Source organism: Octodon degus, unplaced genomic scaffold (genome assembly GCF_000260255.1).
Source record: "Octodon degus isolate 3935 unplaced genomic scaffold, OctDeg1.0 scaffold00344, whole genome shotgun sequence".
Lineage (NCBI taxonomy): Eukaryota > Metazoa > Chordata > Mammalia > Rodentia > Octodontidae > Octodon > Octodon degus.
Genome location: NW_004524920.1, coordinates 332,662 through 357,487, shown reverse-complemented (window position 1 = coordinate 357,487; position 24,826 = coordinate 332,662). Strand labels below are relative to the sequence as shown.

General features: G+C 49.6%; 2 protein-coding genes across 11 annotated transcripts in view; one reads left to right on the top strand and one right to left on the bottom strand.

Annotated features, from left to right (window-relative positions):
• The window catches only part of Coq8b (coenzyme Q8B), a 22,335-nt gene extending 4,144 nt beyond the window's left edge, over nt 1–18,191 (bottom strand). Inside the window, exons 1-13 of one of the 9 annotated variants that reach the window (XM_023708242.1) lie at nt 17,976–18,191; nt 16,518–16,622; nt 16,247–16,366; nt 16,048–16,114; nt 14,768–14,845; nt 10,206–10,328; nt 9,963–10,048; nt 8,813–8,953; nt 8,639–8,720; nt 7,992–8,085; nt 3,546–3,687; nt 3,330–3,437; nt 342–407 (exon numbers count right to left, since the gene is read on the bottom strand). In XM_023708242.1, coding sequence (XP_023564010.1) covers nt 342–407; nt 3,330–3,437; nt 3,546–3,687; nt 7,992–8,085; nt 8,639–8,720; nt 8,813–8,953; nt 9,963–10,048; nt 10,206–10,328; nt 14,768–14,845; nt 16,048–16,114; nt 16,247–16,366; nt 16,518–16,619 — 1,209 coding nt within the window. In that variant the 5' untranslated portion in view covers nt 16,620–16,622; nt 17,976–18,191. Of the gene's footprint in view, nt 1–341; nt 408–3,329; nt 3,438–3,545; nt 3,688–7,991; nt 8,086–8,638; nt 8,721–8,812; nt 8,954–9,962; nt 10,049–10,205; nt 10,329–14,767; nt 14,846–16,047; nt 16,115–16,246; nt 16,367–16,517; nt 16,623–17,032; nt 17,155–17,440; nt 17,463–17,821; nt 17,954–17,975 lie in introns of those variants that run through there. The other 8 variants (XM_023708241.1, XM_004647976.2, XM_023708238.1 and 5 more) reach the window with 8 other exon arrangements.
• A 916-nt stretch (nt 18,192–19,107) lies between these two features.
• Itpkc (inositol-trisphosphate 3-kinase C) overlaps nt 19,108–24,826 on the top strand; it is a 23,029-nt gene continuing 17,310 nt past the window's right edge. The window contains exon 1 of one of the 2 annotated variants that reach the window (XM_023708234.1): nt 19,108–20,289. In XM_023708234.1, the coding sequence (XP_023564002.1) occupies nt 19,150–20,289 (1,140 nt within the window). In that variant the 5' untranslated portion in view covers nt 19,108–19,149. The remainder of the gene's footprint in view (nt 20,290–24,826) is intronic. The other variant, XM_004647974.2, reaches the window with a different exon arrangement.

Here is a 24,826-nt window from a genome sequence, read left to right as displayed (position 1 = left end):
AAATAAATAAAATTAAAAAAAAAAAAAAAGAAGGCTGGGGAGATAGCTCAGTAGAATAAGTGCCTGCCTGGCAAGCGCAAGAGCCTGAGTTCAATCCCTGGTTCTGCAAAAAAAGAGGGGGCCCTAAAAGTAGTCCTGACTCCACAAAAGTTACACGGTTTCCATCAGTTATTATACCCAACACCTTTAAAACAGTGCCTGACACTGCATTAAATGCTTCATATTTATGGGCTGCTGTCAATATTCTTTATTATCTCTTAATACCAGATGGCTTCTTACCCCTCTGCCTCTCATCTATCTTGAGCCTCGCCATTCAGAGGTCCAGGGTCAGGGGGACTCACCTCAATGTAGTGGTCTGTGAACTCTGTCCCAAATTCTTGGCTTGCACCAAAGTCCAACAGGGTCACCTGAGAAGGAAGAATAGCGAGAACAACCCTAGGAGATCTTGACACCTGCTGTCTGCTGAGGTAACTGAGACCCAGCTCGCCTGCTCTCCTCTGCACAGCCCTACGGGATCCCGCCAAGGGCCTAGCGCAGCTGCCTTCTAGGGTTCTCAGCCTCGAGTCTCCATCCGTCCCAGCCTTTTTTCACTTTTCCTTTTGAGACAGTGCCCTGGTAAGTCACTACATTGCCCAGGGTGTCCTCAAACTTTTCATCCTCCTGTCTCAGCCTCTTGGGTAATTAGAATTATGAGTGTGCACCACTGGCTCCTATTTGTTTTTGTAACAAATTATAGTCCGTCCGTCCCCCCCCCAAAAAAAAAGTCCAGAGAACAAGCCAGGCCTAGTGACACACTGTTGGGAGCTGCTGAAGTTGGAAATCAATCAAGTGTACAGGACAAAGCCTGCCTGAGAACAAGGAGAGTTCCTTGAACCACATAAACAAGCCTTTGCAGCTTGTCAGCTGAATGCTGGGCAGAGAGGCTGAAATCCACATCAACCCCTGGAGGGTATAAATAACTGCTCTACCATTCATGGGCAGTTCTTGTCTGCTCAGCAGAGAGGACCTCACCTGACCCCCACTCTGGTCTCTTGTCTGTCTGGCCCTCATTCTCCTCACTTTTCCCAGGACCACTGAGTGCCCAAATGAGTAGCAACAGCACACATCTGCAATCACAGAACTCTGGGAAGCTACAGCAGGAGGAGCAGAAGTTCAAGCCAAACCTGGGCAACTCTGAATCTCTGACTCAAATTTATAAAAAAAAAAAAGAGCTGGGGATGTAGTTCAGTGCAAAGGCCCTGGGTATAACCTCTAGTACCAATAGATAAATAATCCAGAGAACAATAAGATACATAAAAACTTGAAGTACTCTCAAGTCCTACTATTGCACTTAAAATATACAATATTACTAGCCTGAATGGGGCCTTGGCAACCCCATCTTGACCCCACCCCACCCCCACTCCCAGGGTCCTTTGCAAAGTTACTGCTTTCCTGAAACTATTACTGAATTATGTCTTGCAATTCCCATGGCGGCGTTTTTACATTCTCTACATGTGTACTGTGCCCATAGATAACAATATAGTGACAATGCACACAGGTTATAACTTTATATAAAAGGTATGTAGGAGACTGGGCATGGTGGCACTTGCCTGTAATCCCAGTTCTTGGGAGGCTGAAAACAAGAATCACTATGAGTGAGTCTGACCTACATAAATGAGACCCTGTAGGCCCTGTAAACCCTGTCCTAAATACATTAAAAAAAAAAAAAAAAAAGTGGAAAAAATAAAGGTATTTAGTACAGTCATCCTGCAACTCGTACTTTTGGTCTAGCAAGGTCTTGCAGTTTATCTCATTGCTCTGTGTAGCTCTGGCACGTTCATTCATTTTTCTCTGCTGTATAAGAACGTATCACAATGCCTTTATCTGCTTGAGAGACAATGGTTGTTTCTGGATTTTGTGCTCAATGAACACGTGTAAGTTTCTTTAGGGCAGTGGAGTCTGAATGACCAACCCTACCCCACAGTAAGAACGAGTACCTTCTTAGTATCTGGCCAAATGTATGCACACATATGTCATATAAAAGTAACCCAAAATAGATTTGGACCCCTTTCATTTGTGACACACTGACGGATGTCAGACACTTCTTACTTTCTGGAGTACAAAAAACAGCCCCTTAGGATACAAGATTAAGAGGGGACACGGGCAGATGTGTGTTGGGGTGGAAGTGGAAGGGCCTAAGCCGAAGAGTCAGAAAAGCCACAGCATGCTTAGCAAAGGGCTGAGGCTTAATTCTGAGGGTGCTGGGAACTGGAAAGGGGAATCTTGGACAGGGTCTCATCATGGTGTCCAGGTTGGCCTTGAACTCACTTGGCAGCCTCAAACTCATGGCAATCTTTCTGTCTCAGCCTCGAGTGCTGAGATTACAGGTGTGTGCCACCATGCCCAGCTACCAAACTTGTATTTGAGAAAGATCCCTTTGGCACAGAACAGGAATAGACTTTGGAGAACCAGCTGGCAACCTCTAGTGAAGGCAGAGATGGGACTACACACAGAACAAGTCCCAACTGTCCCCTCCAGGCCTTTCCACACCTGTGCCTTCTGCTTGGAACACTGCTCTCACATGCCTGCCCCTTTCCCTCTTTCTGGTCTCGGAATTAATAAATACTCCCTTCAAGAAGGCTTCCCTGTTTCCCTGCCAGCCTAGGCCAGCACAGGCACATACCCTGGCCTCAGCCCTGTCCTCCCTGTCCCAGCCCTGACTACTGTGGCCTCAGTTTCCCCATTTTGGTACTAATTGTTATGGTCTGTGTCTAGTTGTCCCCCCCAAAGCCTCATGCAGTCATGGGGCAGCTTCTAGAGTTTGGGATTTGTGAGACAATGCAGGGATTATGGGTGTGAGTGCTACACCGGCCCTGTGGTGGGAAATCTGCATACAATATGGGGAGGGGAGAGTGGCTTGCTAGCTGCCAGGCGCTTCTGGTCACTCTGCTCTTTGCTGTTTTCCACAGGTATGAATGGCTGCCCTCTGCCTTAGAGCCAGCCAAGTGTGGACTGAAACCTCCACTAACTGTGACCTACCTTAATTTTGGGTGTCAGGTGTTTTGTCCCAGCAAGGAGAGAAAAGTAACTGAGACTCTACTCTAGGTCATCACTGATAGAATGATAAAGGAAATGACATGTCATTGCTGGTCAGGGCAGTCAGACAGAGTCACCCCTCAATCTCTAGCCTTTCAGGGAAAGCCAAGCACAAATGGCAAAAGAGCTGGGGTCCCTGAGCCACTTCAAGGAGAAGGGTGGATAAGAAACTCCCATTCTGTTGAGCTACGAGAACACTGAGGAATATACATTCCAGCATTAGCACACCCCAAATTACATCAGAAGTAACCAACCTGGTGGCTAGTGGCATCATAGAGGAAGTTGGCCCAGTTGGGGTCTGTCTGCATGAATCTGAACTCAAACAGCTCCCGTAGACACAGCCTCAGCAGCTGGAAGCAAATCTGTGGTAGGGAAAAGTGAGCTACCTCAGTCATGACGCCTGCAGGGCCTGCCCCGGCCTACAGAAGGAGCAAGGCCTGGCCCCGCTATGGTCCTGTGAAGCAGCCTACCTGGTTCCGGATGTCCTGGCTCAGGCCCTGGCACTGGTCCAGAGGGACTCCGCCAGCCAGCTCCATGGCCAGCACGCGTGTCGTGCACAGTTCTTTAATCACAGCTGGCACCCGAAAGAAGGGGTCATCTGCTAACAGCTGCCTGGGGCAGAAGGAAAGGGAGGGAATGGGGCTTCATGTTTTTGGCACTCCCCAGGTGCATCTCTGAGAAATCTTCCTCTGTTCTCCCTACTCTCCTGTGGCCCAGCCCATCCTATGTAATGGCTAGTAACTGGCTAGACTAACATTTAACAAGTATCTCCGTATGGCCTGTTCCATGCTTGCCCTTAACTGGGTGTTGCCTGGACTCACCACTTCCCTACTGTAAAAGTCTCTGACTTCCCCAGGATGAGTTCATTGTATTTAACGTATCATTTTAAAAAATCAGCTTACTAATTCATCTCCCTAAATAGTCAATGATACAAGAAGCCTAACAGACCGTACACAGGTCATCCCTTAGCCTCTGGAGGAGCCTCCATAATTAGCAATTTTATTTTCTAAGGTTTTAGTTAGTTGGAGTCAACTGTGGTCAAAAATATTAAATGAGGGGCTGGGGAGATGGCTCAGTGGAATAAGTGCTTCTCTGGTGAGCGCAAGGGCCTTAGTTCAATCCCTGGTTCCACAAAAAAAAAAAAAAGTTCTGCACATGGTGGTGAACACGTGTAATCCCAGCACTTGGGACGCTCAGGCAGGAGGATCATTGTGAGTTCGAGACCAGTCTGGGCTACAAAGCGAGCTCAAGGACAGACTGAATTGCATAGTGGAACCCTGTCTCAAAAAGACACAGGGCTGGAGAGATGGCTCAGTGGTCTAAAGCACCTACTTAGAACAAGCTTAGCAAAGCACAGGGACCTCGGTTCAATCCCCCAGCACCACATGCCAGCCAGCCCCACCCCCTGGTGGTCTTAGCTGGCCACACACACACACACACACACACACACAAATAAAATTAAAAAAAAAAGACACAGAAGGGGCTGGGGAGATGGCTTAGTGGAATAAGCACTTCACTGGCAAGTGCAAGGGCCTGAGTTCAATCCCTAGTTCCACAAAAAAAAAAAAAAAAAAAAAAAGACAGAGAAACAAATAAATAATACAGTAGCTCAAGTGTGGTGGCGCATCCCTGTAATCCCAGCACTCAGGAGGACTGCAACAAGTTTGAGGTTAGCCTGGGCTACAAAGTCAATTGAAAGTCAGCCTGGACAATACAGCAAGAATCTGTCTCAAATAAATTTATTAAATAAAATAAATAAACAAATAAAATCATTAGGCATAGTGGCACATGCCTGCAATCCCAGCACTCAGGAAGCTTAGGCAGGATCTCTGTAAGTTCCAGCCTGGGCTACAGAATGAATTCAAGCCTACCCTGAACTGCACAGTAAAAGCTTGTCTCAAAAACAACAGAAAGGGCCGGAGAGATGGCTCAGTGGAATAAGCGCTTCACTGGAAAGTGCAAGGGTCTGAGTTCAATCCCCGGTTCCGCAAAAAAAAAAAAGACAGAAAAAAAAATTACTAAAAGATGAACTATATCATATACAGGTACAAAGTTCCTATGATGAACGTGGTCATTATGTGTATCAAAATTGTACCAATAAATTTAATCTTAAAAAGATAAATTTATTACAGTAAAAGACACACTGCCATGAATCCCCCTCAGAATACCCTCCCTTGATTCAAACACATCTATCACATCATTTTTTAAAAAATGTGTTTTATTTATTTGGTACAGGGTCTCGATACGCAGCTCAGCCTCATAGTGATCCTCCTGTCTTGGCCTCCCCAGCACTGGGATTACAGGCGTGCACCACCACACCCAGTATTAGTGGCTGGCTTGGCCCGGGCAGCAAGGCATACAGTCCTGGGAATTAAACCTGGGTCCATGCGCTTGCCAGGCAGGCACTTAGACTGCTGAGCTATCTCTCTGGTCCCCATCCTATCATTTTTGTCTCTTTCTGAAGCAGTTATGGAAGTGCTCTGAGTGTCTTTATGAGGCATGACAAAAAAACACAGCGACTGCTGATGCTGAGTGCCAGCCAGCGGAAAGGCAGGCTCCTGAAGCACTGCTGTGTCCTCATCCACCTTAGCTGTTGGAGCTGGCACCTTCTGGCCATTCCCCATCAAAATGACCACAAAAGGTAAACCTTTTGAACAGATTTTAAAAAGAGTGTTCGGAATGAGGGGGATTCATGGCACGGTGTATTTTACTATGATACATTTAAAAAGAAAATTAAACATTCACCATGGTTTTGATCACTGCCACTGCTTTCTTTTTTATGGGAAAAGGTAAAAGCTCTCAATAAGAGAAGAAAACAATCATAGGCTGAGATTCCTAAGAGCTAAGGTAACGACAAATCTATCAGTCAACCTGGGAAAGGGAAAGAAATTCATGTTAGTTTTTCTGTCATACCTCAAACTGCAAGGTTACAACAACAAAAAAGTTATGGTTAAAACGCTTAACTGCTTTAGTGCTTTATGGAGGCAGAATGTCAGAGTGCTTGCTTAGCTTGCTTAGCATGTGCAAGGCCCTGGCGTCCATTCTTACTGCCAAAAAAAAAAGAAAATGAAAAAGAGAGAGAAAGGAAAAAAGCATTAAATCTGAGTAGAAGCCTTAAACAGGAAAAGTGAGCATTCTATTGGCCTGTTGCTCCAGAAACAGGGTGTTTAATTTATGCCCAGGTGTGGTGGCACATGCCTGTAACCCTTGCACTCGGGAACAGTCTTAGCCTGGACCACCAGAGCCCATGCTCTGACTGAGACCAATTACAGATTGATGTTCATGTTAGAGTAAGATTTGGGCCAATGGTAGTGGCGCACACCTGTCACTCCAGCACTCAGGAGGCTGAGGCAGGAAGATCCCCGCGAATTCAAGGCCAGCTTAAGCTACATCGTGAGTTCAGGTCAGCTTGGACAACAGAGTGTGCACCTGTTTCAGCAGAGGATAAATACCAATCCAGAATAAGATCCGACTCTTATTCTTTTTTCTGGTGGCCAGCTCAGCCCACCCTGGGGGCAGGGCTGGCGTGGCATGTGGTGCTAGGGTTTGAACCTGGTCACCGTCCCTGCACACTTGCCTAAGCAGGTGCTTTAGACCACTGAGCGATCTCACCGGTCTCAGAGTGGGGCCACTGGCTCCTCATCCTGCTTTGTCTCCTTCTCCACAAAGTTCTGCTTTGGGATTGGTATTTCTGTCCTTGGTGATAAGATCTCTGATGTTTGGTTTTTTGTTGTTGTTGTTGTTTTTTGTTTTTTTTTTTTTGGAACCGGGGATTAAACTCAGGCCCTTGCACTTGCCAGGCAAGCACTTATTCTACTGAGCTAACTCCACGGCCCCAGATCTCTGATGTATGAACCACCTGTCAAAAGCAGGCTGCGGGGGCTGGGGAGATGGCTCAGTGGAATAAGTGCTTCTCTGGCAAGCACAAGGGTCTGAGCAATCCCCGGTTCTGCCAAAAAAAACAAAAAAACAAAAAACAAAAAACAAAGAGCAGGCTGCGTGCTGAGCACACACACACACACACACCCCGCCCCCCCCCAGGACACCCTGCTGCAGCCACTGCACGGAACCAGGCTGCACTGCCTGGTAAAGGCTGATGCGCGAGACAGGACACCAGGCTGTGGCTCTGGGACACATGCCCCAAGGCACTGCCTTCCACTGAGCCAACTCTGATTCTGTGTATGGAGCCTGACACATCACAGGCCTTGAGCACATGCTGAGCCACTGTGGAGGATCCTGCTGAGGTGTCACTGTTCCGCATCACTATACTTCCCAAGTAGCTATAAACCATTCATATTCACTGCTATATAATATTCTGCTAAAGAGGACACTGTAATTTATCCACCCCACTAGATAAAGGTGCTAGATGCGGGTTGTTTCTACTTTGAAGGCTCTTAAAAAAACAATGCTACTTTAGGACTGTTGCGAGTTTTGAGACCAGCCTAGGCCACAAAAGGGAGCTCAAGGCCAACCTGAACTGCAGAGTGAGGCCCTGTGTCAAAAAACAAAACAAACAAATGCTGTTCTAAGCATCCTGGAGAAGTCCAGTCATGTATACCGGCATTAGTGTCCCTACAGTATTTAGACAGTGGGCTGAGAGGCATGTGAATGAATACGAGGCCTACTCAGTGATGCCAAACTTCTCCAGAATGCTTCTACCACACTGTCCTCTTGCCCACAGTAGGTGAGGCCCTACCTGCCCTCTCTAACCCCCAGGGCTGCCGCACTGCTTGGTCTGGCCGTCCTGTGTGTGCCTCTACGCTTCACGGCGTAATGAAGTGCTTCTGTCGGACCAAAGTGGGTGCATCCCATCCAATAGAGAGAGCAGGCACCCAGAGAGCAGCGGCCTGCCCGTGCTCGCAGAGGATGCAGGGGACAAGAGAAGGCTCCTCAGGACCTGCAGAAAGTCGGCTCACCTGAAGTTCTGGGCACAGGCTGCCTCTCGATGGTAGTCACACTCCCAAGCCAGCTCCTGCTGCAAGGTCTGCAGGCTCTGCTCAGCAAAGAGGCCTGGTGGGTATCGCATCAGTGAGGAAAGGCCCCCACCTGTGCCTTGCTGGAGCTTCGGGTTCCCACTCAGTGTCTTCTTTCCTGTTGCGCCCCCTCTGTCTCCCTTGCTCCCTCTCACACCTCTGCTCAGGAACTTTGAATGGCATCATTGTCTGCGCCATCCCTGTGCAGCCTCATGGCTGCGGTCCCTCTGCTGGGTCATTCCTTCTCTGTGCAGACACTCCAGCTCCTCCACTGCCACACAAGACTACCTTCATGGCATACTGTGCCAAGCTGCCCCTCCTCTCTTTACCAGCCTGCTTGCCTCTTCCCCTCCTCTCTCAACATCATGAGCTGCCCCATGGGACCCTTGCTGCACCGAAATCCCCCTCCCTGTGCTGCACTCTGCGTGCGTCTGGATTTTGGTCTGGGCTCCTGTCTCTCTGTGGCCCTGTCACACACACTTGTGTGCTGGGCTCTCCCTGCTCAGTGATCCCCTTTGTGCCTAGTACATACTCACAAACACACCCTGGCCTGTGGCCTTCCTCAGCTGGGGACAGAGCGGGTGCCTCACCTTCCGGTAGGGCTGTGCTCATCTTGAGCAGGGCCAGCAGGTTCTGCACATCGCTGTGGATGCTCTGGGCAACACCTGGGTACTGGGGGGTTGGGGAGGGGTGGTGTTGAAGTCACTGCTGTGGGACAGCAGGATGCCCACCCCACCCCCACCCTGCGTGGCCTCCATTCTCACCTGGATCTTCACGGCCACCTCTGTCCCATCCTTCAGAACACCTTGGTGCACCTGCCCAATTGAGGCAGCGGCAAAGGGCACTTCCTCCAGGGAGGCTACCTTGGCTCTCCAGTCCTTGCCCAACTCCTCTTCCAGAACTTTCTGTTGGGGAGTGGTCATGAGAATCACCATCATGGTGATGGATGGCTGAGTTCATTCCTGGGGCTGAGCATTTTTGATAAGTTAATATTCATGGGCTAAGTTCCTGGCTGCTACTCCACTTTACAGATGTGGAAACAGCTGCAGAAAGAAGCTCCTTGTCTGGGTGACCTGCCAGGTGCTGGAGACTGGAAGGCCCAGGCCAGCTTCTCTCTCCTGAGCTTGGCCTCCCTAAACTACCCAAGCAGTTGTGGGAACTGCTATTGTTTTTAGTTAAGATTGATAACAATCTTTATTATACTCTGGTGTTACATTATTAGCTCAAAATGAACATACTAGAGAATTGCTTCCTGTGGGCTAGTTCAGTTTGGAGTGCCTCGGAGAGGCCGAGACCACAGCGGGGTCACATGGCATGTAAACAGAACAGGCATTGGGAGACAGGCAGCAGCTGGGCTCCACAGCCCACACCTTCACCCAGTCACCAGAAGGACAGCTTGCATCTTGGGCACTTACTCAAGGCCAGGTGTTGTGCCAGCCTATTTATAGATATGATCTCCTTCAATTAATAACAGTAATAATTGCAACTAAACTTGCTCGTCATTCGGGGGTGGGGAGGGCAGTTCTACGTGCTCCATGTGATATAAACTAAGTGCTCTAATATAAACTGTGCACTAAGGTATGTAACCTTGTGACACAGGTGTGGCTGGCTGCCACTTTCTCCATTTCCCAGATGAGATAACAATGGCACAGAGAGGATATGCCTGGGACTAGCAGAGATAGGGCTCAAGCCCTACCCACTGTGCACGGCTGAGTCTGTGTCCAGGACTGACCAAATAAAGCACTCTGCACCCTTCTCTTAGTAATCACATGGATGCTATGTATGAGGTGTGTACTTTGGTGACCCCCATTTTGCAGATGGAGAAACCGAAGCTTAGAATCAGAAGGCAGGACTAGCAGAGAGGAGACGGTCGGGTGCATGAGGAGGAGGTGGCGCCTCCTGCTCAGCACTTACCAGCATCTGCCAGCGCGGCATGAAGTCGGCACTTTGGCGGACCCGCTCGAAGACACGCTGCAGCTGGGGGCTGATGAGGCTGTTGTCTTAGGGAACAGTGGGAGGGGGGCCCAGTGAGGCGTTAAGGAAGGGCTCTGCTTGAGTGCCCTAAGTCTTGGCTTGTGGAGACAGGGCGGGGGTGCTTGTGGGGGTGGGGCTGGGGCAAAAGAGAGATGGGGTCAGGAGTTGAGGCTCACGCTGTACCCTGGATGCTGAGCATTTGGCCAACCTTGAGGGCGGCCCCCCGAACTGTACATAAGGTCTGCACGATCCTCTCGGCGTTGGCCTCAGATAGGAAAGGGCTGGAGCCTAGCTGGGAGCCGCTCTCTGGGAAGGAGAGAATAACCACTGGTGTTACAGCCACAAAAATAACCAGAACGGCTAAAATGAAAATAGCTGACAACAATGGGCAGCGCTCTGGGCTCAGACCTGCGCTGCCACAAGCCTGTGTGAAAAGTAGGAATTAACTTTCTGTCTTTTTGAGACAGGGTCTTGCTATGCAGCTCAGGTTGGCCTCAAGCTCATTTTGTAGCCCAAGTTGGTCTCGAACTAGCAATGATCCTCCTGCCTCAGCCTCCAAGCGCTGGGATTACAGGAAAGTGGGAATTTTCTAGTAAAGCACATGTCTATAATCAATGCCATTCCCCTCCCAGGTACACACCCAAGGGAAACAGATAAAGTGGCTGAGACCAGGTGGGGTGGTGAGCGCCTGTAATCCCAGCTCTTGGAAGGCTGTAAATAGGTGGATCGCTACCAGTCCGATGTGCAGTGAGAACCCAAACACCCTGTAGACACTTCCCTAAAATTAAATAAATAAATAAATAATTCACTGATAAAGTGGCCATCAGCCGACAGAGAGTACAAGGTACGCACAGCAGCATTACTGATGACAGCCCCAAACTGGAAACAAGCAAATGACAATCTAAACAATGACTAAAAAATTTGAAACAGTTTGGTAAGGTGGTGCATGCCTGGAATCCCAGCACTTGGGAGGCTGAGACAGGAGGATCATCCCGAATTTGAGTGGACTACAGAGTGAGTGAAAAGTCAGCCTCAATTACACAGTGAGGGCCTGTCTCAAGGGAAAAATAAAAATAAAAATAAAAAAATTCTGGAATAGTTACAGGGTGATTTCCGCAGTAATGAACAGTCTACTTTTATATATAACAAATGTACCTCACAAACAGTGTAGAATAAAAGACAGGCACACAAGAATACACTGTCTCGATAGCTAGGGATGTAGTTCAGTGGCAGTGCCTGCTTGCCAAGCATCAGGCCCTGAGTTCAATTCCCAGTTCCACGGCTCCCCCGCAAAAAAAAATAAGAAAACACTGTCCAATCAATTCTATATGGGGCCGGGGAGATGGCTCAGTGGAATAAGCACTTCCCTGGCAAGCACAAGGGCCTGAGTTCAATCCCCAGTCCGCCAAAAAAAAGAAAAAAAAAAAAAAAAGAAGAAAAAGAAAGTTTGGGGCCGGGGAAATAGCTCAGTAGAACAAGCGCTTCTCTGGCAAGCACAAGGGTCTGAGTTCAATCCCAGGTTCCACCAAAAAAAAGAAAAAAAAAAAAATTCTACACATGTTGGGCCGGCAGGATAGTTCAGTGGATTAAAGTGCCTGCTCTGGCAGAGACAGGGACTGGTTTGATCCTCAGTGTGCCTTGCCTGCCCCCAGGGTGCGCTGACACGGGTAATTGAGACTGGGCATGGTGGCACACCCCTGTAATCCCAGGGTTTGGGAGGCTGAAAATAGAAGGTTCACTATGAGTCCGATCCATGTAGAGAGACCCTGTAGAACCCTGTACTAAATTCATTTAAAAAAAAAAAATTATATACTTTTTTTGGTCTTGTGGTTTTCTTTTTCTGAGACAAGGTCTCACTGTACAGTGCAGGCTGAACTTGAATTCACTATGTAGCCCAGGCTGGTTTAATCCTGCAGCAGGATTTATATAAAAAAACATAGACAGACAAACTAATCATGAGTGCCAGAAGTTAAGACAGAGGCCGTCCTTGGTGAAGGGAAGGACCAGGAGGGGGCAAGAGAGGGGCTTCTGGAGATTTGGGGCAGTAAGCCTCCAAACATGGTCCAAGAGTCCCTAGGGCTCCTGAGACCTTTGGGGTGGTCTGTGAGCTCCAAGTATTTTCACCATAACATTAAGATTATTCTTTGTCTCCTTTTCACCATTATGTTCCCAAAAATATTCAGTGAGTTTTCTAGAGATTCCAAGACAGATGAAGACTATCAGCCTGGCAGTGAAAAAATAGAAATGAAAATGTGTATGTGTTCATTTATTCTTATGTTTTATAATTTTCAGGGTTTTTTTTTTTTAGTATTGGGAATCGAACTCAAGACCTTGTGCTTGTTGGGCAGGTGCTGTGGCCGTGGAGTTATACCCCCAGCCCAAATTTTTAGTTTATAGAGGTGACAGAGATGTCAATTACAGTAATCTGATTATAAGAGTCTACATGTATAAATGTCACAGGGGAACCTACCAGTAGCTTCATGGTCCAGTGCATGATTAGCCTAAAGCTCTAAATTCAATTCCCAGCACCAAAAAAGGAAAGGTGGAAGGAAGGAAAAAGAAAGGTAAGTTACACTGTAACTCATAAATACACTTAGTATGTGTCAAAAATAAAAATAGAACTGCCAGCACTCAGGAAGCAGAGGCAGGAGGATTTTGGGAGTTTGAGACCAGCCTGGGCTACAAAGTGAGCTCAAGGCCAGCTTGAACTGCACAGCAAGACCCTCAAAAAAGACTAAATAAATAAAAATATAAATAGCTGGGCAGGTCGGCATACACTTGAAATTGCATTACTTGGAGAGGCCAGCCACTGTGAGCAGGAACACCACTGTGAATCTGAGGCCAACTACACAGCAAGACTCTGTCTTAAATTTACTAACTGACTGAGTAAATGAAAAACTTTTTAAAACCACTGGGGTGTACCTCAGTGCAAATGGTCTTGGGTTCAATTCCCAGTACCAGAAAAAAGGGGGGAGAAACCCCCAGGAAGATTTTGAGTGCTCCCCCAGTGCTGGCAGAATTCTGAGTGCCTCTGTGGATCCTCTGTCTGAATTCCATGCACCACCCCAAGAATTAAGAACTACCCACACCTCACTGTTCAAGGTGGGAACTAAGAGACTGAGGTGGTGTAAAACAGAATGGCAGAGCAGAGCTGAGACTCAGCTTGGCCTTAACCTACAGCCTACATACTCCTCCAGCAAACCTCAACTCTGTGTTGAAAAAATCCATATGGGGGATGAAGAGATAGCTCAGTGGCATAAGCGCCCGTCTGGCAAGTGCAAGGCCCTGAGTTCGATCCCCGGTACCAAAAAGAAAAGAAAACATCCAAATGGAAAATTGTGTCCGTAACACCAGGAACAGCCTTCACCTGGAGTTAGCAACATCCTGCCTCACCTGCTTATCTCAGTGCATTTGCGCATCTGCACACTAAATACTATGTTTTGCTGCAGATACATATAGTTTCACTTAACTTCTACCAAGAAGGAGGATCTTCTCCTACATAATCACCATTCTATAATCCCACATAAGAGGATTAACTTTAATTGCCTAATATCTACCTTCCTATCCAGTCTATATTCAGAATTTTGCAATTAGTCCCCCAAAATGTCCTTTTTTTTTTTTTTTTTTTTGAGACAGGATTTTGCTATATAGTACAGGCTGGCCTTAAACTCATAATGAGCCTCCTGCCTCAGCCTGAGGAGTCCTGGGATTACAAGTGTGCACAGGTGTATCACACCTAGCTCTAAAATGTCTTTTTCTTTTTCTTTCTTTCTTTTTTTTTTTTTTGTGGTACCAGGAATCAAACTCGGGACCTGGCACTTGCCAGGCAGGTGCTTATGCCACTGAGCTATCTCCCTCCCCTTCCAAAATGTCTTTTATAGTTATTTTTTTCTTTTTAAAGTTTATTATTTTATTTATTTCTGTGGCTGGCTCAGCCTACCCTGGGGCGGGACTGGTGCAGCATGTGGTGCTTGGGATTAAACCATGGTCCCTGCACTTTGCCTAAGCTTGCCTAAGCAGGCGCTTTAGACTGCTGAGCTATCCCACCAGCCCTACAGTTATTTTTTTCAAACTCACATCCAAACATGGTTTATACATGCTATCAGTTAAATGATCTCTGTAGTCTCATTTTAGTCTTTTTTAGGGGAGGTTTTGACTATCAGCCCTCACTTTTGTCTCAAGGCACTGGCTTGTTAGGGAATCTGCCCTAAAAATTCTCTACACATCGGGGCTGGGGAGATGGCTCAGTGGAATAAGGGCTTGCCTGGCAAATGCAAGGGTCTGAGTTCAATCGTTGGTTCCGCAAAAAAAAAAAAAAAAAAAAAAAGTAAAATTCTATACACATGATTCTATTTCCGGTGTATATATATACTTCCCATGGGCACCATTTCCTCCCTTGCTCACAGTCTGCAACTCTTTTTTTTTTTTTTTTTGGTGGAACCAGGGATTGAACTCAGGCCCTTGTGCTTGCCAGGCAAGCACTTATTCTACTGAGCCATCTTCCCAGCCCCAGAGTCTGCAACTCTCAACGGCTTCTATTTTTCTCAGCTCACAGTTTCTGTTATCACAGCCCAGACAGCTGCTTAGCCCTGGTTCTATGTACTTGGGAACAACCTTAAGAGATGAATACATTATTATTACTCCCATCTTCCAACAAAGAAAATGAGGCTCAGAGAGGTGATACCACCTAACCCAGGTCACACAGGAAGGCCAGGATCTGAACCCAGGAGATGAGGTTCACTTACCTGACTGCAGATGTCCTCCTGGCAGGGACTTCTTGGCTACCTCAGCCAGAGCTCCCAGCCCCAAGCCCACAGCCAGTCCTGGGGAGTGAGACAGGATCCTGAGTGCCTGCTTGCCTGAAGCCTTCTTCTCAGACCTTCTCTCTTTTCTCATTCTCTAATACTGGGGTGCTCTGCCCTTGAGCTACATCCCAGTCCTTTTTATTTTGAGACATGGTCTTTCCGTAAGTTGTCCAAATTTGCAATCCGTCTCAGCTACTGGGGAGCTGGGATTGCAGACACAGGCCTCCACAACCATTTTCTTTCTTTTTTTTTTTTTTCCACAACCATTTTCTCAGTCTCTCCTTACCTCGCTACATCTGTCTCCAATTCACGATATTACTCTTTCCAGTTTATGTTTCCCTTCAAAGTGAGGCCCCCTTTCACTTTACCCTCTTCCACATCCCTGACCCTCTCCCAATAGTTTAGCATCTCTAGTGAGCTTTGGTAAATGCCAGGCCCCACTCCTAAGCTTCTGATCTCTGAGAGGAGACCCAGGAATGTGTATGTTATTAAGCACTCCAGCTGAGAAAGGCCTGAGGCCAGGTGTGGTAGTTCAGGTCCATAATCCCAGCCCTCTTGGGAGTCTGAGGTGAGAGGATTACAAATCTGAACCCAGTTTGGATAGTTTACCAATTCAGCAAGAACTTGTCTCAAATTTAAAAAATAAAATAAAGCACAGGAGATTGAGGATGCAGCTCAGTGTGAAGGCCCTGGATCCATCCCTAGTACCCCCCACACAAAAGCCCCCAAAGCAGTGCCTTTCTGAGGATTCCTATTTTGTTCTCCCCAGTTCCTTTTCTCTGCTTCTCTCTTTTTTTTCTAATTATTTCAGGCAGGTTTGAACAATTCTGCTGCATGACCCAGAGTCATGTCACCTCATTTCTTTCTGCCTCCATTTCCTCACCTCTAGAATGGGGGGGAAGTACAGAGAGATCATTGTGTAGTGGCCCTTGCACTTAAAGAGTTTCACAATAAATGTTACCATTTATATTCCTCTTGGCTTTCCAAGCCTTGGCTTATGTCCTTCTTTCCCCAGTTCTCCCTCCTCTTTTTTTTTTTTTTTGTGGAACTGGGGATTGAACTCAGGCCCTTGCGCTTGCCAGGGAAGCGCTTATTCCACTGAGCCATCTCCCCAAACATCCCTCCTCTCTCTTATCTCTCATTTATCTTTTTCTTCCTTTGTCCTGTAAATGTTGCCTCCTCTGATCCAGGTAACATCCTGATCCCTAAGTCACACCTACCCCCAAAGCTGGCCAGCCGACTGATCCGGGAGGCTGGTACCCTGCGTTCTCGAGAGCGGTCACTCAGCTAGGAAACAGAACAAGCTCTGAGGGTGGGGACAACATCTGGAATCCCACCAACCCACTGCCCCCCTTTCCCCAAGATGAGGAGGCCGTAGCCTTCGTAGGTATTGCTGGTGGGTGGGCAGGGTGATGCTACCTGGGGCCGGGGTGTCTTCCTAACTCGGGCCTCCCGTGCCCTCCGAATGTCTTCCTCGCCCAGGCCTTTCCCAGGTTCATCCTGATGAAACTTTCGGGCCCCCAAGCCCCTGCAGGGGCCCTGCAAGAGATTTGGATTGTGGTAAAGAGTACTGTGGTGAAGAGTGAAGGATGTGGGGTCTGACTGGCCCTTTTGGCCTACTCCTACTTCCATTTATTTTCTGAAGCCTCACGGAGCCACTTGTCCTCGACGGACTCCTCTCATCTCTTACCCACCAGTGGGGCCTAGGCCCCAGAGCTCCACGGGGCAGACCAACATTCCAGCCTAGCTGCGCACAGGTCCCCCGCAGTAGGCCCCCTAGCTCCAGCCACATTGCCTAAGAGAGAACAGGAGGAATCTTTAGGTTACAAGTTTAGAGCTGGCTCCCTGGTGTGCCCCGCCTCTCTGGAAGGCCAGTGTGGCCCCGCGGCCGCCCCTTTTAAGAATCTTATCTTAAAAAAAAAATAAATAAAAATTCTTATCTATTACAGATCTTCTCCCCTGCTAATAGATCCTCGCAGCTCCTCCTGGTTACCTCCCCCGTTCCTAGGAACCTACAGTTCTACCTATGCGCCTCTCAAACCCACAATTCCCAGCCCCTTTTCGTTGCTGGGATCCTCCTCTGTTGCTAGACACCCACAGATCCTCCAGGGCTACCTCTCTACTTCTCGGAGATATCCCCCCGTTGCTAGGCGCCGCCTCACTCTTCCTGGCTTGGCACCCACAGTCTATCTCGTGCCTCCCCACTTTACCACTCCACCGCTCCCCCGTTGCTAAGCACCTACAGCTCCTGGACTCGCGGCCGCTGCTCAAGTGGCCTCCTGTGCTTCCGGGAACCGCCGGCCCGCCCCGTCCGGTCACTTAGCCAATAGCAGAGCAGAAACTCGCTGATGGGCATGGGGTGCGTCCCGCTGTGCACCGCGGTAGGCGTGTCCGGGGCGGGACAGAGAAGCAGAGCTGAGCGTATCTAATTGTACTTTGCAGCCGCCAGAATTACCCGGCGAGCCCGGGAGCGCGCACGTGCCTCTTAGCCTCTCCCACTCACCTTTTTTTTTTTTTTTTTTTTTTTTGTGGTACCGGGGATTGAACTCAGGACTTTGCGCTTGCCAGGCAAGCGTTTATTCTACTGAACCATCTCCCCAGCCCTCCACGCACCTCTTGAGGCTCGCGCACGCGGCAGCTCTTCCGGTTTCCTATCCTGTCTTTCGTACGGGTATCACTGTTCTTCACAAACGCCACAGCTTTCTGCACGCACATTTTGTCAGGTTCCCTTTTCTTTGTACTCTTGGTATGGCAGGCCCAACATCTCTCCTTTGAACACATTCTGAGCAAACAGATCGCATATAGAGCTCCTTCACTTGGCACAAACACCCACACCCTGGCACCCAACCTCCTTCTTTGCACATATAAATCCCCTGCCTTGCCTGCCAACTGTCTGCCACTCACACCCTCAATTCAACCCTGTACATAAACCCCTCACTTGCACACTAAGCCTCTGTTCCCTCACACACCTTGCTCCCTCTGCTCCCCGCCCACCTGCGGGATGGTGCGAGTGGGGGCCGTCTGTTTCCTGCAGGCCTGACATTTCCCAGAACACACGCAGCCAAGACTCCCAGCGCTGAGTCAGGAACGTTGGCATCCCAGGAAATCAGCTTCCAGGCATCTCTGCGTGTGTGATGGAGCGACTCACCCTTCTCACCCTCTCGAACAGAAACAGCTGTTCCAGAAACAGCTGGGAGATTTCTGCCACCACGGACAGAGGGAAAAATGCAGATGTGTCCTCCACAGCCACCAGCTCCTCCCGTCCAACCCCTTTTTGTTGGGAATGAGGGCTCCCTGTTTCTATGCTTATGTGATCTCAGAGGAGCCCTCCTCCCTCTGCGGACCTCAGCTTCCGAACCAAACCGCAGGGTGTCACCAGGTCAGCCCGTCTCTGACTTCTCATTGCTCTGAGGTGACTCATCCCAGAGCCTTAGGCCTGTGCCTGGTGTCCTTCCTCTGGGTGACTCAATTTCAAAATTAAATCTTCCCTCTGCTCTCTTTCAAAGGTGAGGGTCTGACTCAGGAACTAAGGCCAGTTCATCACTAGAGCAAACTACAAAACACACCTTTGACAAGGAACTCTACTGGGCCGTGGCTGATACTGTCAAGACTGGCACCGGATGCTTGGCATCCATGAGGTCATATCAGATAGTAGTACCAGGACTACAAACAAAGCCTAGATGCTGGCAGACCTAGAGCTTCAGTGCTTTCATTTTTAAATTTCGAACTATAGAAGCTTAAAATTGTGTCATGGCTTCTTACAGAACAAGTGCTCCGTACAGGAGATTTCCTGTGGAATACGTTTTCCATAGGGCGTAAGTCATTCGCTCAAGGTAACACTGCTGATAAGTGAGTGTGCAGGCTCTCAAACAGGCCCGCAAGATCCCCAAGTCTTCCAGTAGGTCCGCCCCCCTGCATGTAGAAAAGATGCACGGCTGGACTTATCACCAAGGGCTGCGGGGAGGCTGAAAAGGTCACTCGAGGTCACAGGGAGGTTGGCTTAATCACGGTTAGGGAGGGTTCCCCTCTGAGCGCCGTTAGGACCCCTACAGCAAAGCCAACCTCTTCTTGCTGAGGCGCAGAGACACGCCCCCCTCTGACGGAGACTGGAAGAGCCGTCAGGCCCCGCCCACACGTCACGTCCGGTGGGCGTGGCTCCGTGCTTTCCCTGGGAGGCGGAGTTTCGGTTAACCCTTACTAGGACGGGTGGGTTGGAGCTCTTCAGTCCGGAACTCGCGTCGGGGCTCCCCAGCCACACCCCTCGCAGGATTTAAAGGGGAAGGAGCGGCCGACTGGCCGTATCCCTAACTGAGGGAGCGGGCATGAGGCGCTGCCCGTGCCGGGGGACCCTGAGTGAGGCGGAGGCCGGGGCGCTTCCCGCAGCGGCCCGCATGGGGCTGGAGGCGCTGCGAGGGGGGCGACGGCGGCAGCCAGGGCAGCAGCGATCCGGGCCTGGCGCTGGGGGCTCGGCAGAGCGACCGGAGGGGGGCGGACCCCGGGCCTCGACCGAGGGGTTTAGTCTCGGGCCCGAGTCGGGGACAGAAGGTGCACAGACAGAGCCGTGGACACATGGACTGGCTGAGCCCGAAGCAGCTGGCCTAGTAGTACAGAGGAAGAGTCCCGGCCAACATACAGAGCCAGAAGGATCCGGCCCCCAGACTCATCCAGAAAAGAGCAGCCGCATGTCAGAGCTGGAGACTACCGGTGCTCAGAGGGAGACTAGAACAGATGGCTTATGGGCTAGTACACACAGAACTGACCTGCAGGCTCAGTCAGAGAGGGCCAGCGTCTGGACACAGCCGGGGTTTGCTGAGCCCTGGACAGAGCTAGAAATACCAGGGTGGCAGACCCAGCCAGAGAGGGTGAAACCCTGGGCTGATAACCTCTGGACCCATCAGAGCAGGCCGGACTTCCGGACTTTCCCAGAGGGAGCCTGTCCCTTCACGGAACCAACTGCTGATGGCTCTTGGAAAGAACTGTACACTGATGGCTGCAGGATGCCACAGGATACCGAAGTCTCCTGGACAGAGCCACACACTGATGGCTCCCAGATACAACAAAGTACTGAAACAGCCTGGAAGCAGCCTAGCAATGTTGGTTTCCCAGTACAGCAAGAAACTCACGATGACTCCTGGACACAGCCTAGGACTGATGATCCCCAGTCAGGACCTGGAACAGACTGCCTTTTGGGGGAGCCCAACCAAGATGGCCCATCAAAGGAAACTGAGCCTGTGGAGTTGGTGACTCACCTGTGCTCTCATTTGGAGTGCAGTTCCCTGTGTCCTGTGCCTCGCCTCATCATCACCCCTGAGACCCCGGAGCCTGGGGCCCAGCCAGAGGGACTACCCTCTCGGATTGAGGGGAGCAGTGGGGGCTTCTCCTCTGCCTCCTCTTTTGATGAGTCTGAGGATGACTTCGTGGCCGGGGGTGGAGGTACCAGCGACCCTGAGGACAGGTCTGGGGTGAGTGGGACCCATTCTGCCCCTGAGCCACATTGCCTTAGCATATATCCCAATCTTTGCTTGGGACGTTCTCTATTAGTTTACTCTTAGCTTGCATCTCCAGGAACCTCCTGTACTGACCTCCTGTGTGTGAAGGGCTAGGTCGTAACCCACTCCAGCCCCCGCTAACATTCCCCCTTTCGCTTTCCTCCACTATCTCTAGCCCTGCTGTCTACAATGGAAGACTACTGACTGATATGCTCAGGAACCCCTGAAATTGCGCCATTGTGTGAATCTGTGTGTGTGCACATGTAATTTTGCAGCGAGGTTCTCTGATTTCTGTTGAATCCTGAGGAGTCTGTGATTCCCAAACCTGAAGAACACTGGAATAGGGAGATAGAGCTCACTTTCTTCCCCAAATACCATAGTTTGGGTTTTGTGGCTGCCTTACCAGGTCTTGAACCGTCCCCCAACGCTTACTCTATTTGTGTTTTTCTAGGAAGAGCAGAGGCTCCTGCATTTATCAGATTATCAAAAGGCTGTGCCAACTCCAAATGTGCAGGGGTCCTGGACCCAGCCTGTGTCCCTGTTGGTCTCCAGCTCAAGGGGTCCCTGAAGATTCCTGTTTACATCCTCCACCCTTGCCCCTAGCCTGGGTGTGGTTCTCCCCTGGTGAATCAGAAGGGCTCGCAGGACAGGTTCTGGGAGGGAGGATCAGGGCAAATGGGGGTGTGAACTGGAGCCTTATGTGGGGCTGGGAGCGTAGTCCGTAGTCCATGGCTTCCCTGCCCAGCCCATGACCCACGGCCCCTGGCTGGAGTCTGCCCTGAGCACGCCTCACACGCCTCCCTCGGAGATGCATTCCCACATGTGGCCACAGCTGTGAGAAGCAGACCTGCCTGGACGTGCGGGTGCCCAAGCAAAGCAGCTCAGCCTCTGGGACTTTCTGCTCTTGCTCTTCCCTGGGTGCTCTCAGCTGCTTGGCATCTCAGCACAGCTGAGCTGCAAGTGGGTGACTAAGAATAATAACAACAGCAACAAGGAAGACAACCGCTAGCACTCACCTGTGCCCAGCCCTGCTAGGCTCTTTGGGGCTTGCCACCTCATCTACTTCTCACAGTGGCCCTAGAATGTAGGTACTATTATTACTTCCTTTCCAGGGGAGGAAACTGAGGTGTAGGGGTCAAGTCGCTTGTCCAAGGAAGTCCAGTGTCCCAGGCACTATTGTAAGAGCTTTATATGTGTTACCTCTTTGAATCCTTCTCACAGCACTGAGCAGTCAGGATTATTATCTCTAGTTTACAGGTGAGGAAACTGGGGTAGCAGTGACAGGTGACAGTCAAATTAGAGCCAGGGTCTGTCTTTTTTTTTTTTTTTTTGCAGAACCGGGGATTGAACTCAGATGGGTCTTGTGCTTACCAGGCAAGCAATTATTCTACTGAGCCATCTCCCCGGCCCCCAGGATCTAACTGTCTTACCTGAACTTCAAACCTTTCATTTTTAAACCCTTTGCTGTGAAGATCCGTTCCTAACTTGCCTTCTTCCCAGGTTGCTCTTATCTCCTGTTTTCCTTGTCCTTCCAGAAGTTGCCAAGTTCTGACCAGACACTCCCTGCTCTGGTGCCTGCCGTAGCTCCCCTGGGACTTCCTGGTAGTGATCAGGAGCTCAGTGCTGCCTTCGGAGCAGAGCCAGGCAGAGCCTCCTGGCTGGGAGCGTCTTCCCTGGCTCCTTGTCCCTGACCCCTCTGACGTCACAGAGTCTCAGCACACACTGCCCTGCGGACTCCTGCTGCCTCTCTCTCGCCTCCACATATTGCTCCCACTGTCTGTACTGCCCACACGTCCAGCTTTCTTGTCGCTTAATTTTCAAATCCTGTCTATCTTACAATCTCAGCTTTCCTTTTCTTTCCCTCCCTCCTTCCCTTCCTTCTCACCATGCTGTCCTCTATCAGGCAGCAGTCAGTTCTTGAGCTCCTACTGTGCATCCCACTTTTCTGGGGACACAGCAGTGACCAAGACACTGCTCCACGGGGCTCCCAGGCCAGTGGGGGGACAGACAGTTCTGTGCATAGTGGGTACTCAGAGTGGTCAGGGTTGGGATGGTGGAAGAGAACAGAGTTGTGGGGCCCTGGAGGACATGGCTAGCCAGATCCGGGTAATCAGAGAGGGCTTCCTGGAGCAGAGGGCCTGAAACCATTTAAGCAAGCCCAGTTTAGCTTGGTGTGGAGCATGCCTGTGATCTCAGCACTTGGGAAGCTGAGGCAGGAGGATTGCTGTGAGTTTGAGTACAACTTTGGCTACATAGTGAGTTCAAGGCCAAGCTGAACTACATAGTGAAACTCTGTCTCAAAACAATAAATAAAGAGGGGGCTAGGGAGATGGCTCAATGGAATAAGTGCTTCCCTGGCAAGCACAAGGGCCTAAGTTCAATCGCCAGTTCCACCAAAAAAATAAAAATAATAAATAGAACAAATGATTAAGGTGCATATTGTACCAACTCCCTAAGATGATTCTATTGATTATGCAGCTCAAGCATATAATAAAATTTTAAAATAACAAGGGTTGGGGATAGAGCTTATTATGAAGGCCTGGGTTCAATCCCCAATACTTAAAACAAAGTACAGATTAACCCTTGGACCTAATATAAAGGAGAAAGGCCTGGGGTGTCGCTCAGTAGTACTATGGGGAGAGGGAGAGAGAGAATGAGAGATTGACTAAGCAATCTGTTTATGATGGTAAAGGACAATTTTAACTAACCTTACTCCAAGCACCATTTCTTGAAGCACTTTTTGTGCATGAGGGATGCAGTCGTGACAGTGACATCCCCTGAGTGCATAGTGCTGCAGGTAGGGCTTGGAGGCACTCGGGTCAGACCAGGGGACATTAGGCAAGTGGCTTCCCCTCTCTGGGCACTTTCCTCTGTGACATAGCAGTCTTCTTGGGGTTGTGTTTTTAGGGTTAAATAGGGTATGATATGTTGACTCTTTGTTGTTGTGCCTGGAACCTTGATTAATCGGCTCTTCCCCAAGAGAAGGAACAGCCCTTCCTATACCCCTTGGCTCAACACCCTGACTCCCTGCTGGACCTCCTGCCATCTGTTAGATGTCTGCAAGGTAGCTGGGCTCTTATGTCAGAGAATGTGCACTTGACAGTGCGTGTGTGTGTGCATGTGCGTGCGTGCATGCGTGTGTGTGTGTGTGTGTGTGTGTGTGTGGTGAGTCACACAACTCCATTCTCTCCATGTGACACATACTCCCAAGCCCTGCTAAATGCTGCTATAAGCCCGGGCAGAGACTGCATCTATTCCTTACTATGTGTATATGTGTTGAACTCTGCTTGCCCTTGGACCTGCGGCTAAGTCCTGTTTTTAGTTTGTTGCTTTTTTGCGCCCTGGGCATGGAACCCAGGATCTTACGTGTGCTGTGTTCATGGTCTACCACGGAGTTACACCCCGCCCTTCTTCCCCCCCAAAACCAGGGATTGAACTCATCCCACACTTCTTTCTGTTGCTGTCGCCTTCCCCACCTCTCTAACCCTTGTTTTTGCTGCTTTTTGTGCTTTGATTCACCCTTCTCTGTCATCTGTTTCTCTCTCTCTCTCTCTCTCTCTCTCTCTCTCTCTCTCTCTCTCTGTTAGTCAGTGCAGATAAGGATCTGCTGTAGTAATAAATAGTCTCAGGAGCTGAGTGACTTAGAGCAACAAAAGGTTATTTTTGATCCTACCCCACGTTGGTCGCACGTTAGTGGTGGGTGAACCCTGCCATCTTCACTCAGGGACCCACTCTTCTCCTTACCCCGGGTGGGGCACTGAATAGAGAGGCTCATGCAGCAGCCCAGAAGCCTCCCATCCCAAAGTGAACTTCTATGCAGAGTTCACTGACTAGAGCAGTTCAGTGACCTTGGTTCAAGATGGCAGGGCGTGGTGGCGCACACTTGTAATCCCCCGCACTTGGGAGCCAGAGGAAGGTGGATCGATAGGAGTTCAAGGCCAGCCTGAACTGCATAGTGAGGCTCTGTCTCAAAAAAAAAAAAAAAAAGGAGGGGCGGGGGGAGACTTCTCTGAAGGGGGAAGAGCAGGAGCCACTTGGGGTACAGCTCTCTCAAGACTGCCACAGTCTATGGCCATACAACCCTGAGCAGGCCTGATCTCGTCAAGACTGCCACAGTCCCTGTCTCTCCATATCTGTCATAGCTTTATCATCTCTCTCTGTTTCTGTCTCTGCCTCTGTCCACCCACTCCTACCCTTGTCCTTGGCCCCAGAAGGTCTGACATGATTTAGCAGCAGAGCTGGGCCTGCCATGTTTTGGCAGGATGTGTGTTTTGGGGCAATGGGCAGATCCGGCAGTTTTTACTGCAACAAAACCTAGCTTATCCTTAAGTCATAGGACTAAGACTTGGGGAGACACAGATACTCAGGAAGTGGTGACAAAGACAAAGGCCTTCCTACCTTTGCAGACTTCATGCTTGCTGAACTAAATGGGAATCACTCACCCCTATAAGCTTGGAAATAGTGATCCTTGGAAGCCCGTCAGTCACACATACATACTTTCTCCCTTTCT